Here is a 15,012-nt window from a genome sequence, read left to right as displayed (position 1 = left end):
GTGGTCTATCAGTTCCCAAAGGAAATGTGAACTAGCAACAGGGAACTCGGCAACCACAGAGACTAATGATCAGAGTGGTTGTAAAAAAAAAGATGTAGTGCTGGTGACAAGCCCCTCTGAAACTGGCACAAGGAGCCCACACAGTCTCTCCAAAATACTGAGCTCTATAATATTGTGTGTTTTGATGTAAGCATTAGTGGTTGGCGGACTGAGGCTGCTCTGCTTACTTGACCTCCTAGCACGGGAGTCACTGTGGAATACCAGGAGGGAGGGAGAGATGAGCAAGGTGGCAGCAAATGAACCAGTAGAGCCAATCTAGCTCTCCCACCAGTGCATCTGCACTGTGCCAACCTGGCTGACACCTCACCTCTGCTACTCTAACTCCCAGTAATCTGCAGTGACTCTGTTACCAGGCCAGGTAAGCAGCAGAGCCCCACCCCAACAGCTACTACAGTACGTAATTATGTATTAATTAATTTCGATTACTCAGCACAAATTAATTACATCATACTAACATAGTGCACATAGAAACTAGGCACCTGCAAAACGCAAATTTCCAAATGGCTTACAGAAGTGAGCCAAGCTTCACCTAAATGAAATGGCAAAAACTACAAAGCCATTAGCTAGTCTGATTTATGGGGGCGGGGGAATTGCTTGCGTGTAAATACTGCAACTGGTTAGCGTGAATTAGAGGCGGTGCTAAACTTTACAAAATGAACTTCAGTTTTCCTTCCTGCTGTTTCACTGGATCAACCTATGTGGAGTATTTTTATTGTGAGACTCTTAAGGAACATGGAACCCAGATATGTGATTTACATCTGCTAGTGGCTATCCTAAATTACTGGGATTTGGTAAGTGAATAAATAATGATTATATCCCAGAGGAAGAGTGAAAGTGCATCCAAGAGCTTTGGTCGAACTCTATCTAGATCACTTACCCTTTCTCTCTGGAGCATGGTATGCTTGGGAGTTATCCCAATATGTCTATTCCCTACTCTACTTCCTAAAGCTTACATGATGCTCTGATATATGGCCTTCTCACCAAAGGACTGGGAATAAGATTCAGTTTCTTAGTTCTATTATGTGCTACCATAATATTCTTCCTTGTTCCTAGAAAGAACAAAAACTTGAAGAATAACTCTGTCTCATCCCCTAAATTAGAGCCATCTTGATGTGCTGTGAGCAGAATCAAATTAATTTTTCATTCTTTGGAAAATCAGTGAAATATATTCTCTTTTCAAATTCTCATACGTCTACTGTGTTTTATATGTTTTCTGTAGCATATTACAGAATATGCAGAGTCTTTGGGGACTCTTATTAAGTGCAAAAGTCTAGCAAATTCAGTCTAGGGTAACGTATGATATTAATTAGCTCTCAGTTGTACTTTTAACCCCCTAAAAAAAACAAGGATGAGCAGCTCATTTTTGTTATACTCTTACCTTGTTTTATTTTACACTTCTTTATGTATTTATGCTTTAAAATGTGTTTTAGAAAGAAAGGTGTATAACCCAACTATTTATGTAATTATATATTATGTTTGACCATTTTAGAGCATCCATGCAAAACACACACGAGAGATCAAGTTACACAAAACTTTAGAAAAGCAGAGCCTAAAGTGCTTTTTCTGCAGTGTTTCCGAATCAAACTTAGAGCATATTGCTGTGCCATTTTGTCAAACAGACCAGGACAGTGTTCATGCACAAATGTAGCCTCAGTGGTTTTTTTAATGTGAACCAGATTATTAGATAGAGATCGTGTGAGACAGTACAATTTCTTGGAAAAAAAATCACTGGTAATCTATATGTTATTTGTTCACAGTGTCTTGAGAGAGGGAAAACACACACTTTCCTTTACTCAGTGAATGCCCTTCATTTATAAGGAAGGGAAGAGCCATAGCTTGGTGGTACAACACACATGATTTGCATTCAAATGGTCAGTGGCATTTCCAGGCAAGTCTGTGCCTGAAACCCTTGACAGCCACTATGTCAGAATAGAAAGGCAATACTGAGTTAGATGGACCAGTGGTCTAACTAGATATAAGGCAAGCTTCCTATGCCCTTATAACTACATTTCCATGGGGGAATGACACTCTGCGCAGAGAATATGCATTCTTTCCATTGCCTCTACCTTGGCATGTGTTGGCGGTCAGCCATGGCCAGAATGTGCTCAGGTGCCATGCGCATTGGCCAAGCCTGTGATAAGTGCTCCATATGAGCTTTCTGTACATCCTAGAGCTTGTCCCTAAATCCATTCTCCAGTACTGGTGTAGTACAAACAAATAATCTTCTTTTTGGGAAATTATTTTCTAATACAAGCACTCCAGTGCCCACAAAGATTAATAAATAGTACACCCATCACCTTTCAGTTATCTGTTTGAAAGTTCTGATTCATTATTTAATTTCCATTTTATCAAGAATTTTCTGTGCCAACCAAAATTGAAAAATGTTGTTGTGATGATATTGTGTTTATGTTGGCAGTCAGCACGTTCAAAATGGCAAAAAGTGATAATATTTGCTTGCTATTTTTGTCTAAGCTTTAAAAAGATTGATTCTGTTCGCAAACAGAAGGGAGAGTACATTCTATTTTTCTTCCACTTCAAAAATAATGGGGGATATATTTAGCTCTTACCAAACAAACATTATTTTAATCCTATTCATATAAGCCCTTCACAGTGTTTATGGACTCAGAAGTATTCTGTGTCTTGTCGTGTTTCATATTTTTGAGGGGGGGAAAAAGAATTTTCATTTGAGATTGGCTATCCTTGTAAAATTGTGATTAAATGCTTTTTAAAAAAAGGCTTGAACCTTAAAGAAAAGGGGTCTCCGACTTCGGCACAGATGTGGAAGAAGACAAAGAGGACCTCAGCACAAAAAAAGAAGGACCACCCCCAGATGTGAGATGCCCCAAAGACTTAAGTGAGTGGTGAAAGGACTCTCCACTATTTAAAGCCGATAATCCCTGAATCCTAGATCAAGAGCATATAAAAAAGCTCAAGAAAAAATCTTAAGACTGAAACTCCAAGCAAATTATTCAATTATTAGTCCTTGATACAATCCACTGAACAAGAGGTGCACCTAAGTTACGTTAAAATCAAAGTATAATCCTTCCCTCTTTTCTTAGAAAAAAATATTTACGATAATCATTATATGGAAAATTCGGAGTAATGAAATAGCAACAACAACCACACATTCAGGATTACTCATTTATAGAATTTCCAAAACACAACACATCCAGATAAAACACAACCCACTTAACTACCCCTGTAAGATGGGTGAGACACAGAGTAGTGGAGTAAAAAGATTGCTCTTAGATCATTCCTAGTATATCATGAAACATGATAGACTATAAAGAAGGCTGATCGCTGAAGAATTGATGCTTTTGAATTCTGGTGCTGGAAGACTCTTGAGAGTCCCATGGACTGCAAGAAGATCAAACCTATCCCTTCTGAAGGAAATCAGCCCTGAGCGCTCACTGGAAGGACAGATCCTGAAGCTGAGGCTCCAATACTTTGGCCACCTCAGGAGAAGAGAAGACTCCCTGGAAAAGACCCTGATGTTGGGAAAGATTGAGGGCACAAGGAGAAGGGGGTGACAGAGGATGAGATGGTTGGACAGTGTTCTCGAAGCTACCAGCATGAGTTTGACCAAACTGCGGGAGGCAGTGAAAGCCAGGAGTGCCTGGTGTGCTCTGGTCCAGGGGGTCACGAAGAGTCAGACACGACTAAACGACTCAACAACAACAGTATATCATACATCTTCATCACATCCTGTATTGTTTTCTGGTATTTTTCCAATACCAGAAAAACAAATTCCACTTCTGTATGAATTGATTTTTTTGTTGTCCGCCCTTCCTGGCTCTTATAATATTAGTAAGTTTGACCTTGTAAGCGAACTCCGAAATCCTTAGGAGCCCATATTAAATAGATGGTGGATTAGTGTCTCCCAATTTATAACTAATAGACAATTGAGCAGCTGTCAATAAGTGTATGATTATTCTCTATCATCAGGATGAATGACACCTTTCACATATCCGAAGAGAATGGTTAAATGGTCAGGAGGCAATTTGTATCTAGTGACTTTTGCAATTTCATTTACTATTTGAGCCCGGAAATGCCTGATTTTTGGACATGCCCAGAATATGTGGCTCAAATTAGTGCAACCCAGAACACCTCTCTTGCACTTGTCTATTGCACATTTGACTTGGAACTTACGTATAAGTACAAGTCTGCAGTAGGTTGAAGATGGATAAGGATTTAACTGTGCCCAAGGTCTTTCTATGCTTATGAAAGGCGCTTTGCACCCACTTTTGGACAATTTCCCACTCCTCCAGGAGACTCCTGGTCTCCATCTCATATTGTTGTCAAGGGTTCCCTGATTCTAAGAAGAGGGTCACAGGGGAATGAAGAAGAGAAGTCAGTGGGACATTTCCTTCTACAAGGCTTCCTTCTGCTTACACTAGCTCTGGATGCAACCCTATGGTTGCAAGCTGTTTGGGGGCTTCATATGTAAACACGAAAGTGAATGTAAACACATTTACATAAACAACAATGTATGTGGGGAAACTAAACTTAGCTATATCCCAAAGTAAATCTAAAACCCTTTTTTGGGATGATGCTTTTTATGATATAAAATTTACATTGGTCCTGTTGTTTAATGGCAGGGTTTACAATTTATTTCCTATCTTTTTCTCATCACATATATTATCATAAAAATGAAAATTGTACTGAAACGATGTCTAAGTGCTCTGTATTGCTGTGAAAATGTTATTAATGCAGTTTGGCCTTTTGCATTGATTTTGTGTCATGAATATAATACATTTTAAAGAGCATTGCACATCAAACTGTTTCTTTTCATTGGGCAGTTATCTTAACAGATAATAATACATAATCCTACAAAAAGGGTTAAATGCCACTAGAGCATTCTTGAGTAGAAAAAGGTTGTAGCTAGGTTCAATATCCATTTGATCGTTTTTTTCATAGTGAAACATTAAACTACTTACCAGGAAAAAGGCTTACGGCACCTTAAAAAACTAACAATTTTTTGTGTAGCATAATCTTTCAAAAAGTGAAATCTACTCTAATGACATAGTTGCTGGTCCATGAAAGCATTCCCCATGATAAAGACATAATGAACTGCAATTGCAAAAATAGGTGGGGTGGTTAGTTGTGCTGGTGCTGCTTACTGAGAGGTAGAGGGGGAAGTGAGAATTCAGCGCAGTGCACATGTACCAGCAGGAATGCTAGACTGGCTCTGCTGGAGTCTTTACACCACACCAGCCTTGCTGCCTCCTCCTCCTTCCATCTACCTCCTGATAAGCCACAATGACATGACTAACCAGAGGTCAGGCTGATAGTGACCTACGTTATTTAGAAAATACTGAGGTTTGCCAGTAAAACCAGTTAGTAAAAAATATATTAAAAATTCCTGGTAACTCTTTGGTTGGAAACAACAACAATAAAAACAACAATATGTTGTAAGCTACTCTGGGCAGCTTACAACATATCTAAAAACATAAACAAATAAAGATAATGGCAAGCATACATCAACGGTGAAATAATATTTGTACCTGTTTCTATTTTTAAGAGAACAAATGTATTAGCATCACAAGTGATATTTTTCTAGTTGTGAAGTTGGAGAGACAAAATACCGTTGTTATCCTTGTGGTGGAACAAAGGATGGAAGGGGGAATGAATCCTGGTACTGTTGCGGGAGCTTGATTATGTCTTTTCCTGCTGTGTACAGATTCAGAGTGACAGAAACTGGAAACCTGCACCATTTAATTATGTTAACAAAGAATGGAATGGTAGTTATTGCCATTTGGACCATCTTTCTGGAGCATTTAAATGGCGTTGCCATATGGCAATTCTGGTAAGTTGTCAGACAGGGAAGAAACCCCAGCTGCTTATAAATACATCAAGAGGAAGGGATATTCATATTTGCTTGGATATATGCAGAGAAAGTGGAATGAAGTGTAAACTTCTCAGACGAAATGCCTGATATATTAGATATAGACTTTTCTGTTGCCACCTACAGGAATTCTAATGAGATCACATAAATTTCATTGCTGAGGACTTTTAATTGGCTTTATTTTCAGAAGAGGGTGCATACTTTCCTTAGGAGATTAAAACGGAATAGGTGCAGAATGGAATGTATTGCTAAATCTGGAATTCAAGCATGTTTTGAGCTAGAGTAAGCTCTCTTTGGGGGAAGAGATGAAAATGTAGTTCAAAAGGTTCCGAGACTTAAGTCCAACCATACTTAGAGGTGAGTAGAAGAAAGTCATTCCACCATACAAAGTTTTGGTAGAGAGTGGACTAGATTTGTTTCTGTGTGTCAAATCACTGGTGTGGCCTACAGAAACTGGAATGGACTCAGCAAGCATTCTATCTATTTCTCCCCAAACTGCAGGTGCTTCAGCACCAATTTCCCCTTATGCTTATTGGGTCTTAGTCTTTCATCACTCTGCGTGTTTCCTGCAAGTGTAGGCAGTTGTTCTTCCTGCAAAACATTTACGTAGCTGAGTCAGGCTCCCCTGACATCTTGGCACCCCAGGGCACTTTCCCAGTTTCCCTCTGTGGTTAGGACAGTCTCATGACTATGTTTCTGAAATAATGATACTGGTAGTGTGCAAGGCAAGAGACAGTTGATGGAAGGCCAAAAATTGGAATGGGGAACCCCTTCACCCCTGACCCATGTGGCCAGACATACCCTCAACCTGGTCTTTGCCCCAGAGAAGATTGGTAACTGTTGATGTGGTGAGGTCTGGGTTGAATACAGCTACTCCACTCTGGAAGGCAGGCCCTCCAAGTGCCTCTATTTTTTAGGGATGTCCCTGATTTAGAGAAGCCGTCCTGGTTCTGATTTGATCCCAAAATATCCTGCTTTTCCTTATGCTGTCCCTATTTTCATCAAAGAAATGTTGGAGGGTATGGGAAGGCATGGAGATGGTCTGCCCAGAGGGATTTATGCAACCTGATGGATTCCTGATCAATCGTCCTTACTACTCACACAGAATTCAGTTGAGAGTCAATGTGGCCCTCTTTCCACAGATTCCCCACCCAGCTTTAGAATAAAGAAATAATGAATTTCCACAAATTTTACTCTAATAAAATCAATTCTTCTTTTCTTTTTTACTAATGGGTATCCACGGAGGCTACTCCACAGGTTTTCTAATTTTGTTCATTATGTTCTCTAATTTTTCCACAGAGACAAAATCGAGTACCTATTTGATAGACAACTGCTGCACCCAGCTGGCTCTCTCTCCAGCAGTTGCTTTGATTCCGCATCACATGATCTTCCTCATTACTTCAGATAAAATATTCAGAAACTCCCAGATGCCGAGTCCCACAGTTCACTAAGCTCCTGCCTGAATTTGACAAAAATGTGAGCCTTTCACATCACAAAACAAACGTGAGTTTGTGAATACCGTACATTCCCAATTAGCCAGAAGAAATCATGTACCGGCTCATGGGTCACTGAGTTGTATTTAAAGAGATTAGCATCTTTGGTTTGGGTGCCCTGTCAAGGCAAAGTTCTGCTTTTTTGTTCTACCACAAAGGTTTGTAAGTTTCTTAAGAATTACCGGCCAAAACATCTAAAGCGACATTTTAAAAGGCAGTTCTCTCACAGTGTAAGAAGCCAATAGGTGTTGCATTTGGATTTGAAACGGAGCTCTTATACATCACCAAATACCAACATGTAAAGTGTTCAAGAAGGGTTGCTAAAGTGTGTGTGTCTGTAAATACTGGTTTAAAAAGGTGTCAGTTGTGTCCCAGTTTACTTGAGGTGCACGGAGAAGGCTAATACTTCAGAACTGCTTTGCACATTATGGAAAGGAGAGTTTCTCTTTGTCCGTGTGCCTCCGAGGTAAATGCTTAAATTCATGAAGGAGAGGTATGTCTGAAAACATGTGGTTTCTGACAACAGCAAGGAGGCAGCTATCATTTTGACTGTTTGCATCAGGTGTTTGATAACAATCTATAGGATCAGGCCTGAGATGATTTTTAAAGTGTTTGTAATGGAAAAGAACTGGAAAAAAGTGTGCTACATTTCTGCTGAGAAAATCCCCTGCCTAAACTGTATTTAGATTTCCACTGTGGGTATAGTTGGGTCCTACTGTATTTCATTGTATTTTTCTGAAAACCTAATAAAAATACATTTTTAAAAATGTTTCATTGAGGTCAGTAAGCTTCTTTGGCTCGGATTTTTATATATTGGCATTGCAGAGTAATATTTTTTGCTGTTAATTATTTTCAGGTTGTAGTAAGTACAACCTCCAGAATAACTCTTATGAAGATGAGGAACAAGCAGAATGCCAATAATGGCCCGAGCTGTTTCTTTCCCCTTGATTTGACCAGGGTTTTGTCTCTGTGTGTGGCAGTTATATGAATTGAAATATTTTACTGCAGCTTCCTTATAATCCTGAGATTCACTTGCTAGGGCAAACTAGAAGCGGGGCTCCCTGCCTTCTCTCCTTGATATTTATTCTAGTGCTCAGGTTGATTGAACGACAAGGCAAGATACTTAGCCTGGGCAGGCACTTCATTTATTCTCTCCAGGCCATCAGTTGATACAGGGGCAAAAATGCCAGGAAAAATCTTTCCGCGCTTACATCAACTACACTCAAAGTGCTAATGTGTTGTACCGCTACAAATGTCAAATACGTGATATCTAATCAGGCCAGACTGGCTTATGTATAAGAAAAAGGTGGAATACACATAAATCTGATAATAAAAGCAGATAAAAATACATTGGGGGGAAATCCTGTTTTCCTGGACGGTCTGTCAAGGACCTCAAAGCAGTTGTCCTAAAACAGAGCATCTCTCGGAAAGAGCTGGATCATTAAGTGTCAAAAACATATCCAAACGTGTAAATGAAGGTTGAAACAGAGACCAGAGGCTTTTCTCCTAAAATGACTGAAAGAGCCTTTAAAACCCATCATGATCCAGTAGCATGTCTTAAGGCTCTTCCAGTCAGCATAGGAGAAAAACCCTGGGTCTCAGTTTCAACCCTCATTTACACATTTAGATTACTCCATGTTAAATCTGTGAAATTTTGTATGGGGTATGTCCTATAAAATGCTGCCCTGTTGATGACAGAGTTATCTGTGAAGGGAAAATGGTGGGAATTATTGTGTTTGTTTGCATCTACTGAACATCTACGGGAGTTTAGGAAGCCACCCTGCTTCTATTGACCTTTTATGCTGAAAAAAGTGTGAGTGAAAGAGATGAACTGAGCAGATGAAGCTTTGCCTTGTTCACTACATATGTCCATACAAAAGGGGTTTCAGGCTGTGCTTAAAGATGGCAACCACAGGACTCAGAGAAAATGGAGTGGAATGGTGAGCGTTAAATGCCACATATTGATTTGAATCAAGTACAACATTCTTAATTTGCAGGATTGTAGGAGCCTATCTGGCATGAGGCCGAGATGGCAAAATACAAGGCAACAACCATGTTGATAAGAAGAAGGAAGTGTGGTCATGGACAGGCTGGAGCTCCAACACTAGATTGGAAAGATAAAGTGAGATGGATCATGGTGAGACAGGGCAGGGCAGGTTCGAGGAAAAGGAAAGGTGAGGTGAAATATGTACAATGCAATGCAGGTGAGGCAGAGCTGGTGTTGCTAATCAGTGCAGCTGGTTGCTCAGACTAAGAGGCTAGGTTAGATGTTTTATTGAGCACAATGCCTCTTCACTAGCCTGATTGGCTGGCCATTAGTCTTTGGCTGGCCACAGAATATAAGGTGCCAAGGATCAGTTGCTGGTTTGAGATCCATCTCAGATGGGCACAATTTTAGAGTTACTCCAAATGGCCAGTGTCCCCTCTCAGGCACCTCAATATAAGGGCTTAGTAACTACTATGGGTGTGGCAAATTTTGTCAATAGAACTTTTCTCTGCATGCCTGCCAATTGACAATAGTCTTGCCAAGCAACTTATTTGGGCACTCGTTCCTAAGTGAAAAATACAAAGAGAAGCCCACACATGCACAATATTGTTCTACCTCTGATCCCTGGAGAACAGAATCATGCAGTTTTTTTCTCATGAATAACACAACACTACTTCCTGGCCTTTATATGTCTTTCAAAAGAGTAGAAATGCTAAACAAAAGGAATATATATTGGTTTCCCTTTTCATCATCGAAATTAAGAATCCCATTGGCCCCTTGCAACATCAAGCAAAGTGAAAACCAAGTGAATGGGAACCTAGTGTCCATCTCCTGGGCCAAAGAAGAGAAAACAAAATAACCAAGGCTGTGATTTCTTCTTACAATGCATTTTGTGTGTTTAGTGCTGGTGTTCCATTATCTGATGATAAAATCCATAGCTACTGTGCCGGTTAGGATGGCTGCACATGTATATTTCATAATCACAAAACTATCTAATGAGTATTAAACAAACTCTCTATACAATCTATGCAATCTTTAGTCAATTGTTGTCCCAACAGCAATATATTTACGATCAGACATACAAAGGCATACGGATACATACAAAGAGCAAAATGTTGTCTGGCATAAATTCACAAAGCCCACCAACGACCCTTCAGGTTTTTTGGTTTAATTCTCAGTGAAAACCATATTTTTATTGCAATGTGAAGCATGCCACCCCCATTCCACTAGTGAGTAAGGTTCAAAGAGCTTTTGTGAAATATTCCTAGAAGAGATGGAGTAATAAAAATTAAGATTGGCTTGGACACAACGTCAAGAACAGGATCATAAAAGTCTTTATGTTAAACCTCTCATGCATTTAGAAGGCATGTTTTGGAGCAGGGGTCAGCAAGGTTCATCTTGCATGGGATGGATCAGCCCCGCAGAGATCCCTCCATGGGCCGGATCATGTTCGCGTGTGAGTGCTTGTGGTTTTCAGCATCTGCACATGTGCAGACACGATTCTTGGCACCGCGGAAGCGAGTCGTTGCACTGCGTGGTTTAGCGCAGCGCACGAGTGGGTATCTCGGTTCAGGGGCTGGTCAAACGATCTCTGTGGGCTGCTTCCGGCCCATGGGCCTTAGGTTGCTGACTCGTTTTGGAGGATAAAAAATAAACAGAATTGAATTAGGGTTCACTTACTTTGTGTTCTACTCAAGGTTAGGAAAATAATTTGTCAGGGATTCAAAACTATGTGTGGCCTGAGGTATATTGCCATTTAGTCTTCATACCATCACACCAAATTCCATTGTACATTAATGAACACAGAAATGTGCTCATGTGAAGAATGTGGGGCTCCTGAAGCTTCACAGTGATGTACCCCTAAACGGCCTTTAAAGCCCTAAACGGCCTCAGTCCAGTATATCTAAAGGAGCGTCTCCACCCCCATCGTTCTGCCCGGACACTGAGGTCCAGCTCCGAGGGCCTTCTGGCGGTTCCCTCATTGTGAGAGGCCAAGTTACAGGGAACCAGCCAGAGGGCCTTCTCGGTGGTGGTGCCCACCCTGTGGAACGCCCTCCCATCAGATGTCAAAGTGATAAACAGCTACCTGACATTCAGAAGACATCTGAAGGTAGCCCTGTTCAGGGAAGTTTTTAATATGTGACATTTTAGTGTATTTTTCATCTTTGTTAGAAGCCGCCCAGAGTGGCTGGGGAAACCCAGCCAGATGGGCGGGGTACAAATAAATTATTATTATTATTATTATTATTATTATTATTATTATTATTATTATTATTATTATCCCACCATGCAACCTGCCGTAAGTGACAGGCAGTCTGGGGAGGATGTCATCCAGGGGGAGCAATGCCATCCAGACAAGTTGCTTATGTTTAGCATGGAAGGATTAATGGACAAGGAGCCACTGTTTTTATTTAAGAAAGCTGATGTGGGGGGGACTTCTGTGCACTTTGTCTCACCTACCCCTCCACCCTCAATTCCTCCGCTGTACAAACTGCTTGGGCAGACAATCTATACATCTCCAAAGTGGCAAGGGAGAAATGACAGAGAAGGGAGGTGGCAACAAAGCGAATGATAACAATAGCAAAAAATGAAACTACCTGGCATATTCTATAAATTAGGCATGTTTGGTCCCTAAATCCATGTTTTGAATGAAATCATTTGGCTTTCATTGTTTTCCACTCAGTTTATTATTTATCAAGAAAGCAAATTTTAAAAAACAAAACCCCCTACTGTTTATTTCAAACTCATCTTATTTTCTCATTAATCTTGTGAATATACTGTTCTCCCCCCCCCCAGCACAAACTTAGGTTAAAATAGCTGAAGAGGATGAGCACCCCTTAAAGGAAGAACTTACTGATGGTGAGAGCTGTTCAGCAGTGGAATGGACTCCTTCAGGAGGTAATGGACTCTCCTTCATTGGAGATTTTTAAGCAGAGGCTGGATGGCCAACTGCCATGGACGATCTAGTGGAGCTTTCTGCATTGCAAGGAGGTGGAATAGATGACCCTTGGGGTCCCATTATCCCTAAGCATTAGCCATTCTCTCTGAGGGTACTGGGGTACCCAGAGGACACCTGTTTAGAGAAGGCCAAAAAAGGCACAGAAAAGGAATGTTTGGGTCCAGGGTGGAGCATGGTTTCTCCATAAATCTGCTCCACCATATTTCCACATTTATTTGTACAGATCTAAATAGGTATGGTATGATTAAATTTTCTCTCAAAATATGCATTTTAAAATGTATTTTGCTATATTCTTGAGGTGGAAATTATGTAGGAATATGTAGGAACTGCAAATGCCTGTGGATAGCTAAGTACCAATTTTCACAGATCTCAGGTCTCGGTCGCACAGGCCATCACTTTAAGAAGGACCTTATTGGACCAGATATATGTTGGAACTGGCTGAAATTGGGGTGGGTTTTCCCCAAATATTCTTAGAGTGGAAGTGAAATTCTCCAACAGTTTCACTCCGAAAACCCTCTTCTGATAAATTTTGTTTTGTTGGATGAAACTGTAGAAGGATGAAGAGAAGGAGTAAAGACCAACCCCATTTGCTCCCTTCAACAATTTTAGAATAACAACATTAAACAATGCTAAAACCAGATCGACAGATGCACTCAAAATTCAGAAAAGGTGAAACTGGGGTGGCCATTTCACCGAATATTCTCCAGGAAATGGCTGAACGGTTCTGAAGCTCGAAAAACATTTCTCTCAAAAATCTTTCAGAAAATTGCTTTCTGAGGAAAAAATGGGCCCAAGTTTACTTTTTGTATCACCTTATTAGCAACGAGACTGGTGGTTATGGCAACACTCTCCAGAGCACCAGATGTTCCTTAGACTAGAGCATCTCATCGAATTTAAGAAGCATATATTAGCTGCTGTTTAAGGAGCACAGAAATTTGAGGGAATTCCAAAGAGAAAACAGAAAAGGAAAAAGAAAAAACAGGTTTGGAACACACAACTTATGATGAAAAGCTGCAAGAGCTCACTTTATTTAAATTAGGATGGAGTTACATTATTTTGTTTTAGTTTTTTTTTAAAAAAATGATAAAAATTAACATTTTCTACAGTATAGTTCACAACATCAATGTTAATCTGCCACCTCATGATGACTTTCTTCACATAAAATTACAGTGAAAATTCACCTTCAGAGAACATAAATGCTTGGGTGAGTGATGTGCTGTTTCAAATATCTAACAGGTTGTCATAAAGAAGACACAAAGCAAGTGTTAATTACAGCTCTCGAAGGCAGGATAAGAAACAACAGATACAAATGGAAGTCGAAAAGATAAGTTCTCCGGGGGAATCTGGATATGTTCTTCTCCTTAGTATTTAAACAGAAAATGGATTAGGACCTCTGGGGAATTTATCCAGCCTGGGGGTTTTGAGGTTCTGACTGATTCTGTAATTCTAAGGTTGTAGCCAGCTACTTTAAAGAAAGGGCTGCTTCACACAAAATTCCTGTTCCTGGTACCCTAAATATAATTATAGATGATAAAAAAAAAAAATCTCAGCAGCTATTTTTAGCACTTAAAATGGCTTGACCAACCTAATTTGCATGCACATTGCTTGTACTGGAAAACCTGGGAAAATGGGTCGCTTATGAAGATAAACAGATCTGTATTATTTACTTGGTAACAGTCGTTAGTCCTGACAAATACACTAATCACCATGGTTTTACTAACAGTCATATAGAGGACAATAGTTAAATAATTGTTCACTGTTGTACACGATTCCAAGGGGCTAAAAAACAACCGATCTGACATCCCTCCCCCCCTCCTCTCATTCCTCTCCCTCCCGCTAAGTAAACGTTGGTTTATTTAAACTGCCCACTACTTAACTGGCACAGAACTGCCACTTTGCAAAGCAAATCACATCATAATATGCATGCACCATCTCTGTCACAATAGCTTTCGGCACTGTATGCTTTACACATTTAAAAGCTTGGGATCTAAGCAGATCCAGATAAGAGAAAAGGCAGCCCAAGAGTCAAATATGTTACAAATTACACCCCCCCTTACCCACACACTTGTTATTATCGATATCAACTTCAGAACAGATATTACATAGAAGAGAAGCAGAAATACATGGTACCTTAAGAACTGAGGAACACACACCACTACAGCAGTAATTGAATGCCTTTCCCCCCTCATTCCTTAAATACTCTCTACAATCTACAGTACAAGCAAATAAAAGTCATTTCTCTCTCTTTCTTTTAGCAGCAACAATGAAAACTTAATAGCCTACCATTTTCTTTGCACTCTTCGGGAGGTTTAGCCTTTTTCGCAAGTCGTGGATCCAGCCATGATGTTGTCTTTGTGTTATGGCTGAAAAGAAACGAGATCACCCTGATCAGACACATGCTGAACGGAACCAAGTTTATTCCTTCCGATACAGTGGGGGAGGGGGGGAGAGGTTGGTGCAAAATTGCAATCAATATACTTGATTTGCTTACTGGTCTAAGTAGACTTGAAGGAGGTGTAAGAGAAATTGTGGAAGGCGACCTCTGAATTTGGCAGCCTAAACTCCCTGTCCTCAAAGCAGCTATTTTTATTAAAATCAACCAGAATGTTGCCAAGTTAGCCTAATTGAAAATGCAAAACTCATCTAGGGCAAAAGGAATGTGCAGGAT

General features: G+C 40.2%; 1 protein-coding gene across 17 annotated transcripts in view; it reads right to left on the bottom strand.

Annotated features, from left to right (window-relative positions):
- The window catches only part of MAGI2 (membrane associated guanylate kinase, WW and PDZ domain containing 2), a 621,598-nt gene that overhangs the window by 218,891 nt on the left and 387,695 nt on the right, over window positions 1-15,012 (bottom strand). For all 17 annotated transcript variants that reach the window (XM_082239441.1, XM_082239452.1, XM_082239456.1 and 14 more), the window contains one exon: window positions 14,628-14,707. In XM_082239441.1, the coding sequence (XP_082095567.1) occupies window positions 14,628-14,707 (80 nt within the window). The remainder of the gene's footprint in view (window positions 1-14,627; window positions 14,708-15,012) is intronic.

Source organism: Podarcis vaucheri (assembly GCF_965113315.1).
Source record: "Podarcis vaucheri genome assembly, chromosome: 10".
Classification (NCBI taxonomy): Eukaryota; Metazoa; Chordata; class Lepidosauria; order Squamata; family Lacertidae; genus Podarcis; species Podarcis vaucheri.
This window is presented reverse-complemented; position numbering and strand designations above follow the sequence as displayed.